Source organism: Morone saxatilis, unplaced genomic scaffold, assembly GCF_004916995.1.
Source record: "Morone saxatilis isolate NCDOM2014 unplaced genomic scaffold, NCSU_SB_2.0 Contig20, whole genome shotgun sequence".
NCBI classification, from domain to species: Eukaryota; Metazoa; Chordata; class Actinopteri; family Moronidae; genus Morone; species Morone saxatilis.
In genome coordinates, this window is record NW_023339763.1 from 9106190 (window position 1) to 9120644 (window position 14455).

General features: G+C 39.5%; 2 protein-coding genes and 1 long non-coding RNA gene across 6 annotated transcripts in view; 1 reads left to right on the forward strand and 2 right to left on the reverse strand.

The window, feature by feature from the left end:
• aff4 (AF4/FMR2 family, member 4) overlaps positions 1–7684 on the reverse strand; it is a 29048-nt gene extending 21364 nt beyond the window's left edge. The window contains exon 1 of one of the 2 annotated variants that reach the window (XM_035666506.1): positions 7292–7684. The gene's annotated coding sequence lies outside the window, so the exon portion shown is untranslated. The remainder of the gene's footprint in view (positions 1–7291) is intronic. The other variant, XM_035666504.1, reaches the window with a different exon arrangement.
• On the forward strand, positions 6331–10229 carry LOC118331523. 2 transcript variants are annotated; one of them, XR_004796886.1, is made up of 2 exons: positions 6331–6611; positions 9378–10229. It is a non-coding gene; the product is annotated as an uncharacterized LOC118331523 (long non-coding RNA). The 2 variants fall into 2 exon arrangements; XR_004796887.1 differs by lacking the exon at positions 6331–6611 and adding an exon at positions 9142–9283.
• Positions 9330–14455, reverse strand: part of zcchc10 (zinc finger, CCHC domain containing 10) — a 21316-nt gene continuing 16190 nt past the window's right edge. The window contains exons 1-4 of one of the 2 annotated variants that reach the window (XM_035666511.1): positions 13970–14086; positions 12436–12597; positions 11525–11566; positions 9330–9589 (exon numbers count right to left, since the gene is read on the reverse strand). In XM_035666511.1, coding sequence (XP_035522404.1) covers positions 9349–9589; positions 11525–11566; positions 12436–12597; positions 13970–14019 — 495 coding nt within the window. In that variant the 5' untranslated portion in view covers positions 14020–14086 and the 3' untranslated portion in view covers positions 9330–9348. Of the gene's footprint in view, positions 9590–11524; positions 11567–12435; positions 12598–13969; positions 14087–14455 lie in introns of those variants that run through there. The other variant, XM_035666512.1, reaches the window with a different exon arrangement.

Below are 14455 nucleotides of genomic sequence, written 5' to 3' on the forward strand. Positions count from 1 at the left end.
AACCCTCCCTCCCTCCCCCCCCCACTATGCCCGGAGCACAGGTCACAGCACCCGTGCAGCTTGTTAAAGGGACAGTGCGCAGTTTCCGGCTGGCTGCAGGTTGTAACAAACGGGTGTGTTTTCATCATCTGCGTACGACGATGATGATGATGGTGATGACACATGCTGGTAAATGTGTTATCATCACACATCGCATAGAAGGTTTTTTAATCTAGTGCCAAAAATTTGCCGACATTGTGCCATTTTACTGCTGGTATCTGTCTCTGTACCGGTTTCCTGTTCTGTTTACAGCTGATTTTAAGATCTGATTGCTTCGAAAGGCACACTTCCAGATCCGACTCCTTGATACGGACATGGTGCACAGATCCAGATCATTCAAAGCTCTTTTCAAAGTCCTGATTTGTAGCTGAACATCTTTTACACTTTTATATATTGTATTATTGTTTGTTTGTTTTTAATTTACATAAAGTTGTCACAGTTTTTCCACATTGTAAGTTTAGTATTTCTACTTCTTCTTATCTATATCTATTAAATTCTTATTCACATTTCAGGTTGTTCTGTCTGTCAGTCCTGGAAGGTTTTTTTTTTCAAATTGAAGCTTTAAGGATTGTGGGTGTTTTTGTTAAAGCTGTCAAGGCAAATGTAAATGTACATTTTTTAAATTTTGGGCTATAAGAATAAAAACTGACTCTTACTTTCTTCTGATTTTTTCACCTCAATATCTTGCTTTTCTAGATTTGTCCCTCTTGCACTTGCTTTGAATTATCAAGGTTTTCTTTATTTGATCACTAAGGAGTTTTGCTGCAATGAAGAGCTAAATAAAGAAAAATTGTAAAGATTATTATTGTTTCACAAGACATCTTTGTTTGTTTCAAATATTTCACTGTGGGGAACACACATAATGATGTTGCTGAATCATTTTACAATAACTTTACAGTTATATTTAATTATGGTGTCATTTAAGACAAAAAATAATCCTACAAAAGTCCAAACCCAGGAAACTCCCTTTGACTCAGTTCACAATCACTTTATTGTGACATTTTGAATTTTTTGTCTTTAGACATAATCATCAACGGAAACTTTACGACTGCACATTGGGAAGGGCTTCACGTCTTTAAGATCAGGGCTGATGCTTTTGGAAATACTGTAATGTTTTGAATAATTTACAACTTTTTCTAATCTCTTTCCCCCTCTAAGTTTGTATTTGCAGGGAGTAGTCATATTCAGCACATTAATTATATATGTCATTTAGTTGTATAAATAGAAGTAGACCACTATCCTTGGTTGATTTAATCAATAACAAAGCTTGTAGAGGAGAAAATGTAACTGAGCACCTACAAAGCTGTGCGATACCGTTTAATTGGTACGAAACGTTTTTACACTCTGTGCCGAGTATGATGATCACAAATGGTCCAAATTTTGCATTAACAACTCACACCATGTCATTTTCATTTGTGTAATGGAGGTTAAGTAATACATATAGCATCACGTTTGGTCAATTATGTTTATATATAAAAAAAGAAAAACTGTCAAACTATCCCCCAACATAAATGTTTCCTGCAGTTAAGTTCTCAGTAATGGGTACAGATGGGCAGGCAGTGCCACCTCCCCTGGTGCTTTTGAGGCAAACCTGCTGACAGCAGCCATTCCAGAGGGAGTGTCCATTCAAATGCTGCAAACCTGCCTCATATAAGCAGCTGTTTGGGGACGACTGCTGTCGCAACCACGTGCCATTAAGACGAGGACTATATCAGAATTTGAGCAAAATAAATAATGATTTTTGAAAATGCAGTGACTTGACTAAATCAAGACTCTCTTAAAAATCAAATAAGGTTAGCCAAGAAAACACAAACAGAGATATATACTCGATCTTGTGCCAGTGCAAATATATATTCCTGTACGGCAGACACATTATCTCATTCACACTATAATAGGGTTAATGAATAAGCCTCATTTTCTTTGAGCCTTTTATGTCAAAGTAAGATTGATGACTGACGATGATGGTTGAGCAAGACAATGTCAAAATTAGGATTAAGTCTAAGCACAAAGACTTCTTTAGCTGCTGCTTCAAAAAAACAAAAAAACCCTTCAAAATGTCTCCGTGGCTTCTGATTAGCTCAAATTAACATATCAAAACAAGCCTCTAAATCTTGATTGGCATGTTCTCCAAACAACTGCTTATATCCTTTCATTCAGGCAGGTCTGAAGCATTTGAACTGACTCACAGCCTGGAATGCATCCACTCAGCAGGCGTGCATTATCCGAATCAGAGGGAGCTGTTCGCACCGGGTCCCAGTGTTGTGACTGTTGCAATTAAATACAAGTTAATGACATTTCGGTTCAAGAGACTTTTTTTTTTTATGTATCTGACATCCAGCAACTTTACTGAAAGGGCGGGATGTATTGTTCTCAGTGGACACCAAACTCTGATGCCAATATCTAACTGTGTATTCTGAAAACTGCACTATATTACTTTAGGACAGGAGAAAAAAAACTTTAAGCAGCAACTTTCTCAAACTTTTAGGCTGATACAAAAGTGTTTAACAGGTGTTGTACAATGGTTTTTGCGTTTAGATTAATTCCTCAGACATTAAAAGGTCTCTCAAAACAGCCTGAGTGTGTGTGTTAAAGTCTATAGCACACATAGTTAAAGTGTACACACCTGGGAAGTCGTGGCTTTAGAATTGAACAATAATGTCAGATGAGCTCAGTAAGAAAAGCGCTTTCACTAGCAGGTTTGGCACAAATAACACGCTGGGTACTTTTTTTTTCTGCCACATTGTTAGTGGAACATGACACACAACCCTCAATTATCTTGACAACGTTCCCAAAAAACCTGCGTCATTCAAACTCTTCAATGTGCAAGCCAAAAAGTCTAGCTTTTTTTTTTTTTTTTACATGTCCCTCTTTCCCCGTATCTGAACTATGGTAAGAAGAACAGTTTACACTTACTCTCCTTGGGTGAATAGTGTCAATATGAATTCAATATATAGTCCAATCGTGTATGATAAAACTATGGTTTAAACTCAGCATGTTCAGCACACACACAATGTTTAGTTCTCATCGTGAACAGTGAAGTAGTCCAAACTTGAGTAAAACAAGCCTTACAAGTGAATATTTGGGACAAACTACGCGGAATTCTTCAAACGTATTTGTGCAAGCTAAAATATCTCAACTACCAAAGCCTTTAAATGAAAACAAACAATCGACATAATAGGCTATTACTTGCCCAAAACATGAATCAACCGTTCTTTAGTCAAGGTAATTTTAGCCTTTAGAAACTCCAATGACCCTGCTGAAACATGACCCAAGCAGATTAAAATGAGGGCATCATGCTACTTTTACAGCACCAACACGCAGTCATTCCTATTTCTTACACGTGACAACAACGAAAGTCAAAAATGAGCCCAACCTTACTGAGGAGTCATAGGAATGCCTGCTTTATGGAATAGTTTCCCCATGTGTCAGTCACAATCGTATTACTCAGAGAGCAGTCGGAGCTTAATTTGACACTGGAATATCTGCCTGACTACAAATAGAAACGTGCTAACCTATAGCTTACTACTCTGAACCTCTAAATAAACCCCCCCCCCGAGAGCAGGCACTTTGATACATGCTGTGGCCAAACGTGAATGAAGACGCCATTTGATGGAAAATGTAATAGTTTGCATTACAGAATTTGTGTCTCTGTAATGCTGACTCTACTTAATATAGCTCAATATTAGTTTCTTTCTGTGTATTACAAAACATAACAGAGGATATACTTCTCATTTAACTCTCCTGGGTCCATCTGACTATGTAAGATTTTCACCGTTTATGTCGCTGATCCATTTTTATTGCCTGCAAAGCACTAACCCTCTTCTGAAAAATGTTACGCCAATGAACTTCGTTGCTGTTCATCATAAGCATTACCGCTGCGATAGACTACGACTGGCGTTCTCGCTTCCAGGCCGATATTATAGAGCGAAAATCTCAGACCTCGGACGTACGCCGGATCTGTGAGATGAAATGACCTTAATGAGCTTCACCTCCGCCGTACTATATACCGACACGAGAGCTTAAACTCACATCCTAGAGAACAAACGCTGAGGAACAGATGCATGAGGTCAGGACACAGTGAGTAGCATATTTTTCTGCTGTGTGAGCAACAGTACAGAGGGATAAAAAAAGAGCTGCTGATGTCTGATTAGATTCGAGCTAATTAAACTGGCAGACTGTGGAAGAGCCTTCAAACAACTTACTTTCGACAAGCTTCTCTTTGTAAAAGAAATTGGATCTGATTATAAACTTAAAGGCCTTAGCTGAAGACACAATTAGCTCTAACTTTGGGTAGGGTTTAAAGCATAACAGAGAAAAAAAATCTGCAGTAAATAAGTACAATAAACAAAGTAGTTGACTGCCACGATACCTTCGAGAGTTCGCCTATTAAATCCAATTCACCCGGCAAACGGAGATGATGCCGATAAGGCAAGATAAAAGGAGGACTGTAAAGCATTTTGGTTTTTTCAGACAAGGACTACTCAGTTTTCAGAGGGCAGCCCTACAATCATGCACAATTACTTGTTGTTGTTGAAGAGCCTGAAGCTAGGTAGTGCTCATTTACCAAAATACCCAGCCTGCAAAACCGCACTGTACTACCACCGCAATGTACAATGGATGTGTCAAAGCCAAAGGAAACGTGCACCCACTCCTCTGTCTGGAACGGACAAAACAAGTGACCATAACATCTCAGCAGAACATGTGCCCTTTGCTTGGCGACAGAGGAAACAGTTATACTAAAGCCACAGAGCAAAACCTAAACAGGAAGTGAAGAGGATTTCACAGCGAGCTGCGTCACAGGGAGTGCAAGCACGAACCTTTATCTGCCGTGACACACTGACCGCGCTGGCTCGGTCTGCGTTAGACTGGATGTGAGCTTTTATTATGAACAATAAAACTATTTTAGTTTGTTTAAAAGACCGGCTCCATTAATCTTCCCACAATTCAAAAGAATAATGACATTAGGAGAGCCTTAATACTTTGCTCTTGTCTCGTACGCCTGTCTGCTTAAGATTTCCTTATTTGCTCCTGTGCTAATCCTATAAACCAAAACTACCACAACCAGTGACATGCTTCCACCCAACACTGTTCAACATCTTCACTTTAAAAGAAGAGGAGACCAAACAGGGAGTGTGCAACATGGCGAGCTATTGCTTTAACAACTTACAATAACACGTGGCATCTTCTCTTTTATTACTCAACACCAGGGTGAATACTATTAGGTTATGGATTTTTGTTCACAGCTCTCCCCACATCGGCATCGGTCTCCCTGCAGAATGTATATTAAAGTTTCGGACACATTGCTGTCATGGTACACTTTATATTCAGGTTCAGCGATTGCATTACTGCTCTTCGTACCGCCACACACGGGAGAAGATTCAAACGCTATCTATCGTCAAACAGTTTGCCTTTGGCGTCAAATGTTGGGGGGAGAGAAACTCCACCCAAGAAGTTTACTGTAGTGCTGTTAAGTTGTTTCCATGTGCTTTAATAATGTACGTTGGAGTACTCTACTTATTCACTGTGCTTCTTTAGAGCTTCTGGAAATGATTCTTACATTCTTTTAGAGAGTAATACCTTCATCTGGTAAATACTGTGGCTAGTGTCATTGTCTAATGGAGCAGGGAGATGTTTGTCTTAGTTAAAGAGGAAAGCAACATCGTCCAGGGAGGGGAACCGGGAATCTGGTTCCAAATCGTTCCATCCATTGGGATTGTATCCCTTCAAACTTATCAATTCCCTTTATCAATGCCAGCTGATATTCCCGACAGTTTCTGACATTGTGAAACGCCAAACTCGTGCGTCTACGCTGCTGGAAACTTGCGACAAGGAGTCATAGAGGCATAGAGGAAGGAACGGTTCAAGTCTCGTTACTTAGAAACTAAAACTACTATAACTCCACACTGAGTTCAGACTCTCTTACACACAGAGTAATCACCAGAAACCCGGCTCCCCAATGTCAGCACGAAGATAAAAACACTTCCACGCGCAGTCTACTCAATAAACAACTGCACCCACAAACCAAAAGCCCAAAACATCCATCGCCTGTCTACAGATGTTGTGCCAGTTTCACAGCTACCTGCCATAAATGAGTTCATGACCTTAGGCCTCCCCCACCACGATCTGTCACCCAAGTAAAAAACTATTTGATAGCTCTGCCCTGGTCTCCATGTGCCAAGTGTATCCTGCTAGTTATAAATACACAAGTACCGGTGATATTCCCCAACTGCTGAGAGTTACTCTGGACTTATGATGCATTTTCTGGCCCTTCCCCCAACCGTGGCACGTAAAATGGCTTCCTAGAAAAGCATATCAGCTGTCCTTTTTGGTAGACACACTGACTATTCCTGCTTTTCTACGCAATAGTCCTTCTGGGTCATTTGGGGATTTGGACTGAAGACAACTTAAAAGTGGCACCGAGAGGCAGTCTGGTACCGTAAAACGAGGATAACCTCACGGTGAAGAGAGGCGAGCGTACGAACACAACAACCCCAAAAGTTTTTGCTTGTCACCGTGAGAAAACCGACGACTGTTATGGGCCTCGGATTAGTGGCATTTCTCTGGTGTTTTCGGTACAGAAACTGCCAGCAAGTGACATAATTATTGCTCGCATTTGAATCGTGCAGCTGTACGAGTTCACCTAGACTTTTAATTCACCCAATTCTGACTGGACAGCACTCACTCGCATGATAAACAAACTGCGCGCAGCTCCTTGTTGTCTCATCTTGCACCTAACGTGAACGCGTAAAACAAAAACGCCCTTGTCGAGAGCGTAACATCAGTAACAATACGCCAACTTGAGCTGTGTTAAGTTAAATCGGCGAAGGCTCAACAGAGAAACACAAACATCATGACCTGTTAGCCAACATTACACGAAGCAAAACACGACCACTGTATCTACGGTGTCCGTCTCGCTCCTCGAGTACGGGGAAGCTCGCAACGCACAACAACACAATTGAGCTTTATTGTAATTATAACAACCAGTGTTTGCCGTCAGCAGAGCTCAAAAGTAACATACAAGCTCCACAATTGTAGCCAGAGGGGCTAACACGCTACCTTACGAGCACTACCTGCATATTTTTCGCTTTAGCACAACGTTAGCTGGTCACAGGGCTAGGTTAGCGGCTAGTTAGCTATGAAAGCACTGAAATGTTCTGCGGAGATTTAAATTAACATCCCCTCCAACTATTAGATAACCGCTGAGTACAGTTAATAATCAAACAACACAGTCTGGGGTATTTAGCATCCTTACCTCTTGTCTTCTTTTTAGGCCCAAACCATTCTAGCTATTGGAAAGCTCTTTTTTTTTTTTCTCTTTGTCTTTTCCACTTCCAGTTAACACGCAAAATGGACTCAGCAAAAACGCTTTAACAGCTAAAATACTAACACCAAATGGACGCTCTCCATCTTTTTCTCACACCGCAGCTGCGCGTCGATCGGAGAACAACACAAAATCATTTCGTCCCTCGTTCATTTTTTTGTTTTCCCTGAACAGAAGTGACTGATAGGTAAGGCTGTAGCTAAGTTAAGTAGCCAGCAGGTACCACAGACAGGACTGGATGCATGGATGGCAGCAAGCGGTGCCGCCTTCACTGCCCGTCGGAAATATCTCAAACCAACCTCATAACCAAGTAAACATTATAGGGAAGTTGATTTTCTGTGAACGTGACACAATTAGATGCTTTTTTTTTTGGAGGGAGGGGGAGGGTTTAAAAATACCACCTGACTCTACTATTCAGGTGGTGTACACGAGTTGAGAGTTATTTTTGACTGCTTACCGATCACCGACACGGAAGTCGGGGTGAACCATTTAAATGTTGACTGGACAGTTTCACAGTCACAAGCGCGGCCATTTATTATTGATGGTGACAATTACCACATGCAGTGAATGCAACATTCCTGTGACGCACAGGTTGGTCAGACTTGACGTTCAGGACGGATATCACGGAGAGCGTTTCATTGTTCCCCAATGTTGATTAATATCTTATTTTAAATATACAACTGGACTACTAAATTCAGTTGTCACACGTCTTTTAGGTTGATAGATACATACACATTTACTGTAGTTAGTTACACACCTGTAATGTATTTTTTCTCTGATCTGTTAATGGATCTTTTTTTTTTTCTGCTATCAACTTCAGACATTTTGTGTGCTTTAATGTTCAGTCATTAAAATGTATGAGTTCATCCAGAAGTTCTTAAAGTGCTTGTATAAGAAGCTAGAGACCTGCTTGTTTGTAGCTTTCATGCACACTTTGTAGGTTTTTATAAATGTTAAAACTAACTTTTTGAGACTGGCTGATTGGATTGGTCTATTATTTGGAAAAATATATAAAATAAAAAATAACTGCCCTGACAAAAAGCAATAAATTATTCCCAAAAAAGATTAGTTTCATCAAACACATTCAGAAATATAGATTTGTGCCACATTTCAATAACTAAGCTGTGGCATTATGGGCAGCTTTGTGGTCTTCTACAACCAAATTCATCATCCTCCTCCAGGGTCTTGTAGTCCAAGAGGCAACATATTAAACAATTGCAAAATTTAACACCTTAACTCTGCTATCCAAGGAGACAACAGCATGTCAACCAATACTGCCCGGCACTGGCACTGTAAAAATATCTGATGTGTTAACTTATTTGAAAGCCTATTTATTACAATTGTATTCTCAAATTCATGAATGTAAAGTCATAAGGTTTCTATTAAACAAAAAAGCGAATATGCAAGAGCCTTAAAAATAAAAACAAGCCAAGTTTATTTTACAGGGAAACAAGCAACTGCAATAGCAACAAAACTGTCTAACTTCAAACAAAGTTAAAATTTGACAAACAGAACTTTTATTCAGTATCCTTTAAAGGGTCTCGTATCAGTGTCTTTTCAATATATGGCGTTTGCTTTATTAAGGTTGTGAGCTGTACAGATTAACTTTGACTAAAAATATACTTTAGTACAAAAATCACCAACTGGACATAAATATGCACATTAGTTTCCTCAGATATTTAAAATTTATATCCCCAGTAGGCCTACAAACTTGAGAAAATATCACATTAACAGAAGCAACAGGGGAAATAAGTTTTGAAAAAAGAACATGACACAATGGGCAACCCAAAACAATATTTTCTTTTTGATCTCCATTTTTGCTAAAACTATTCGAGCAGTATGCGACTGTAGGACATACAACCCTAAAGGTGTCCTATCCATTCAAACCCAACCAACCATGACGGATAACAGGGAGGAAAAAAAGTGTGTACTGCTAAAATTACTCCGGGAAACAAACAACAAAACCCACTAATAACGAACATATTTATTTATTTCTTCTTTTTCTTCTTCTTTGGAGGTCCTTGATCTGAATCGCTGCTGCTCCCTGAGTCTGAGCTGTCTGAGGACGAAGAAGAGGAGGAAGAGGTGGAGGAGGAAGAGCTGTCATCGTCGCTGTCACTGCTGCTGTCGCTGTCATCTGAAGAGGAGCTGGAGGAGTCGCTGCTGTCTGATGATGAGTCACTGGAGGAGCCGTCTGAATCACTGCTGCTGTCGCTGGAGTCTTTAGCCCTGAGTGCAAGAGGCGGAGCACAAAAGGAAAAAACATGAGCGCAGAACAACAGAACAGCGTGTATTGTTATTAAGGTCTCACGCTGTACCTGTTACAGTCTGGTTTTTGTACTGTCACTTCACAGAGGAGAAGAGATGAGAAGAAAGGGATGTGCTGTGATTGTGAAGTGGTTTGTTTTTTGTAACCTTCTTCACAGTGACATGCTGTGCTCGCCTAATTTTAAAAGTGAAATGACAAAGTCTACGATGCCATGTTTTTTGTTTGGTGGTTTTACTTAAACTGAGAAAAACAGTGGCAAACTGGGAACATTACCTGCACCATGTAGTATAAGAAACCATTTGCTATCTCTTGACTGATGAGCACCTGCCCCTCCCACAACCAGACTTTGCACGACACAAGAGTTATAATGACTACGCAGGTAAGTGGCTTCCAGACTGGAGGTGAGAGGAGTAGAAGGGGGGGGAGTGAAACTAAAGCTGAACAGAGCTTTTGTCACAGCAGACATTTTGACTTGGCAAACGCAGGTGTTGCTAATAACGTTATTAATTGCTGCATAGCACTGCAATAACGGCCATCGTTAAGCTTATTCGTTCCACCTGTGCTTTTCCTGCAACGTCAAGTCAAACAATTTATGCTGGGAAAAAAAAGAAAAAAAGAAACGTGATTCACGGGGCGCTCAGATGCTAACCGGCTACACTGTCATGGGACACTTTAATGTTATTAGTAACACCCAGGCTTTTCCTGCTGGGACAAGTCAGACTGTCTGCAGTGAAAAAGGTCTATTGCCAAAAGGTTTTTTAGATGGGACTGAACAATAAATTACAATTTGAAAAGGCACGGCACATAAAATTAAAAGCATATTGTAGCAGGTTTTTCAGCACATAATGACCTTTAGAAACAAATACAAACAGTATCAGTACAGCCACACGATCATATGAAGAAGCAGACATGGAAAGAAGTGGATTAGAATCCGTCACCACTGCAATATGGTAAAAATCGTAAAATCTTTCGACATATGAAAGCCTTTATTACTGCTGGTCTATAAGATAAAAGCTTAAGCAGTTTTTAACCGTAGTGGCTCACAGTCGTCACTAGAGGGAGCTGTTACGTCACACTACGGTCAATGCTGCTCAAATAAGACTCTATAGTCAAGAGTGCCACAGTAATACTACAATGGAAGTCGTCTACTATCCATAAACATCATGACATCCCTTCCACTGCAAATTTCCACACCAATTAAAACTTAAATCCACGTGATGACCACTCTCACATGACTCTCACATGACTCCCATGTGACCTTATTGCCCTGGGGTGAAGAGGTGTGAATGACCCAAACAAATTGAAATGCTAAGAGACATCACACCAGTCAGCAGAACCAAAGAAGCCTTTTTGATGACTACTGTAACATCTTCAAGACACACTATCAGTACTAGTACAACTTACTAGCTGATAAACATGTGTAACTGTGACTAAAATAAAGTCAGTTCAAAATGAAGACATTTTATACAAACTAAAATGTAATGTCACCAAGAATTTAACTTAATAAAACTATAATTTGGCCAAACGGGGGAAAAGAACTGCTGGTCTATTGTTTATAGGGCCAGCATGTAGGATTTAGTGGCATCTAGCAGTGTAATTGCAGACCACAGGAGAAACTAGAAGGCAACTCGCGGCATCTGTAGATAAAAACGGCTCATTCTAAGGTAACAAAAACAAAGATTCCTATATTCAGGTGATTATACACTAATGAAAACATAACTATGAATATTATCAATTTCTGCCAATAGAACCTCCTAAATTTTACACACTGGGGACCTTTAAGTTTTTTTGGTACATAAAGTACCTTTAGTAATTATTCCACGTCAAAACACTGAGGAGGATGCAGCCAATACTCTCAAAATATAGTTTGATATTTTGATATTTATTTTACTTACTTCTTTTTAATTTTCTTCTCACTGGAGCCTTCTCTTCCTGGTCTGTAGAGAGAAAAAAGCAACAGCCTTAGTGAAACTTATTTGACAATAAGCTGAGCCTCAGTTGGGCCATTACTCCCAACTAATGAAGTATTATGTGATAGATGTGTTGTAAGCCTAAAGATTGGTCATCTGTCAGATCAAATCAGCTAAAAGCATATTTTTCCATGAGAAATGGAAGGCATACTGCACTTGCTGCTTGTTTGAAACCTAGTAAAAAAAAAATAACAATATGCTGTATTTATCAAGACGTCCTCTAGATGGCGATAAATGGGTCAGGTTATGTACAGTGACAGTTTCACAGTATAGGCTTCTTTACGTGTGTCCATTTCGTAATGAGAGTATAAAAGTGGCTCAGTTTAATCCACACACTAAATTATCTAGTGTTTTTTTGCTGCCTCGTGGCAAACAGTGTCTTACAACATCACATATAAGCTTAGTTTGACACACTCGCTGTTTCTCTCAATTTCCCTGACTAAGACAGCTTCAGTCTGGTCACCCACCTCAATCCAGACCATTAGAGGAGCAGACGTGAAGCCACAAAGTGAGAACACAAGCGTCTCTCCCTATTTAGAGGTTTCAGACTCTGTGATTACTCTACCCTAAAACAAAACTCATTGTCTGTACACCCATTGGTTAGCTTGATATTTTTTGGAGTAGATGCAACCACAGCATTGGCAGTGAGAGACAAATATAAAACAATATAAATATTTGACTATTAACCCCACAATGTGCCCTTTTTCCTACAAACGACTTAAATTATGCTGCAAGAGATGTTTGGAGAGCTCCGATGAACATTTCACGCATCCCGAAGCTGTAAATAAACTGTATCATATTAGTTATATATTGGTGAACTGATGGAGACGCCTCACCCGGTGATGCTGAGGGGTTTGTTTTCATTCTCCTTGAGTTTCTTTTTCATCTCAACTGTTCTCGATGGTCTGTGCACATACTTCCGCTTCCCCGTGCACTCGTACGTCCAGTGTCCCATCTCCAAGCACTTCTGGCATCGCACATGTTGTTTGTTTGCCTCCCTGTGTGTAATAAACAAGACAAATCTGAATGAGGATAAACAACGACAGTCACTACAACAGCGAATAAAAAAATAAAAAAATCACTGTAAATGATCTTGTTAGTCAGTTGAATCTTAATTGTCAAGAACTACTTTTCTCTAAAGTGCAGCTGTGTTTGCTGGCGAAACTGTTTTAGGTTTGAACAAGTTAGCTAATATTTTAAATCGAACATGCAGTCAACATTTCCACTGCAGTATGTCCATAAAGTCAGGGACTCGTGGTTATAGTTCTGGAAACAACATGTTAAAAAGAAACAGACTTTGACTGAAGACGGGATGCAATCTAAGCACAACCTCCTCAAACCTGTCCTGTCTTTTTCCATGTGCTGAGAGAGATGAATTAAAACTGAACGTTAACTGTTTAAGGATGTCTGTGATGAAGTCTGTACGTGCTTCTCTGTGACTGGCGCTCTTATGTATACTATATGTATTCAGGTCTCTCTTGTAAATGAGATTACCTGATTAAATAAATGTAATTAAAAGTTAAAAGTTAGGATAGCTCTGCAGTTCTAATAGTTTCCACGTTGATCATTTTGAGCCACTGTGTCCTGGAAGTAAACTAAAATATAATGTTATGTAGTAAAAAAGGTCGAATAAAGCGACTAATACATTTCTTTTAACATTCAATATGAAAATAAAGGACAGGACTGTTTATTTCTGCAGCAATATGGAAATCCTTCTCATGACTGCCCCACAGACTCAGACTCTACAGATACATACAGACTTCATAGTGCTGTATGTGAGTCTAAATGCATTTGTAAAAAGCCAAATGACTGAATAATAAAGCAGCCCAACATGAGTTACCTGTCCGTCTCTTTTTCTAGAGAGGGAATGTGAAGAACACCAGTGACACAGCAGATCTTAATGATACTGTAACAGCCAATACATTGATATGGAAGCAATAGTATCGGGGTCTTTTCCTCTATATGACTCAGCTGACTCAAGAGAAACATTAAAACATCTAATATTTCAGTCAGCACACGGTTTTTGAGTCAGTTAGCTGATATATCTCACATTAAAACGTGGAATAAACTGAACCCTCATCGGTTATTCGCGTATTAAAACACATCAGCCACGAGTTCAAAGACTAACTGGACGTTTAAGGAAGAGAAAACAGTCCGAATAATAATTTATTATATATATTTTTAGTATTTAAGTTAGAGAAAGACCGCGGCGCGTTTGTGCTCCCATTAAGCGCTGCAGGGTTCCTCATTTACCTCCTGTTTACACCACGAAGGTCGACGAATTCAATGCTACTCCTATTTACAAGACAACTGTGTTCACACAACAATGAAAGCGGCACACATTTGCAGAGTTATTTCAATTAAACTCACGCTTGTCTCCTGGCTATTATTCTGTGCATGGGAGTCGCCATGTTGCACATTTACTTTTTCTTCTTCGTTGGTAGGAGACCGGTGCGTATTTCCGGCGACCTAACGCCCCCACCGCCCCCTGTTGGCAGCAGCGGTACTGCACCATCTATGTGTTTTATGACGTATCACTGTTAGTGCATTTACTTAACTGTGTTGTTCTAACAATTCATGGGCTGAAAAATATGTTCAAGCTGAACTAGTTATTATTCTGTACGGAAGCGTATTGTATTCACTTTTCACAAAATTTATTTTTTGGTTTGTTTTACTAATTATTTGTGTTTTTCTGAGTAATTTTTTTTCTGTTTTTCTGAGTAGTTTTTTTTCTGTTTTTCTCAGTAGCCTAATTTATTTTTATGGTTGGTTTTTCAGAGTAATTTGTTTCAGATTTTCTGAATAATTTTTTTTTTCTGTTTTTCACACTAATTTTTTTTTCTGAGTTTAGAGAGC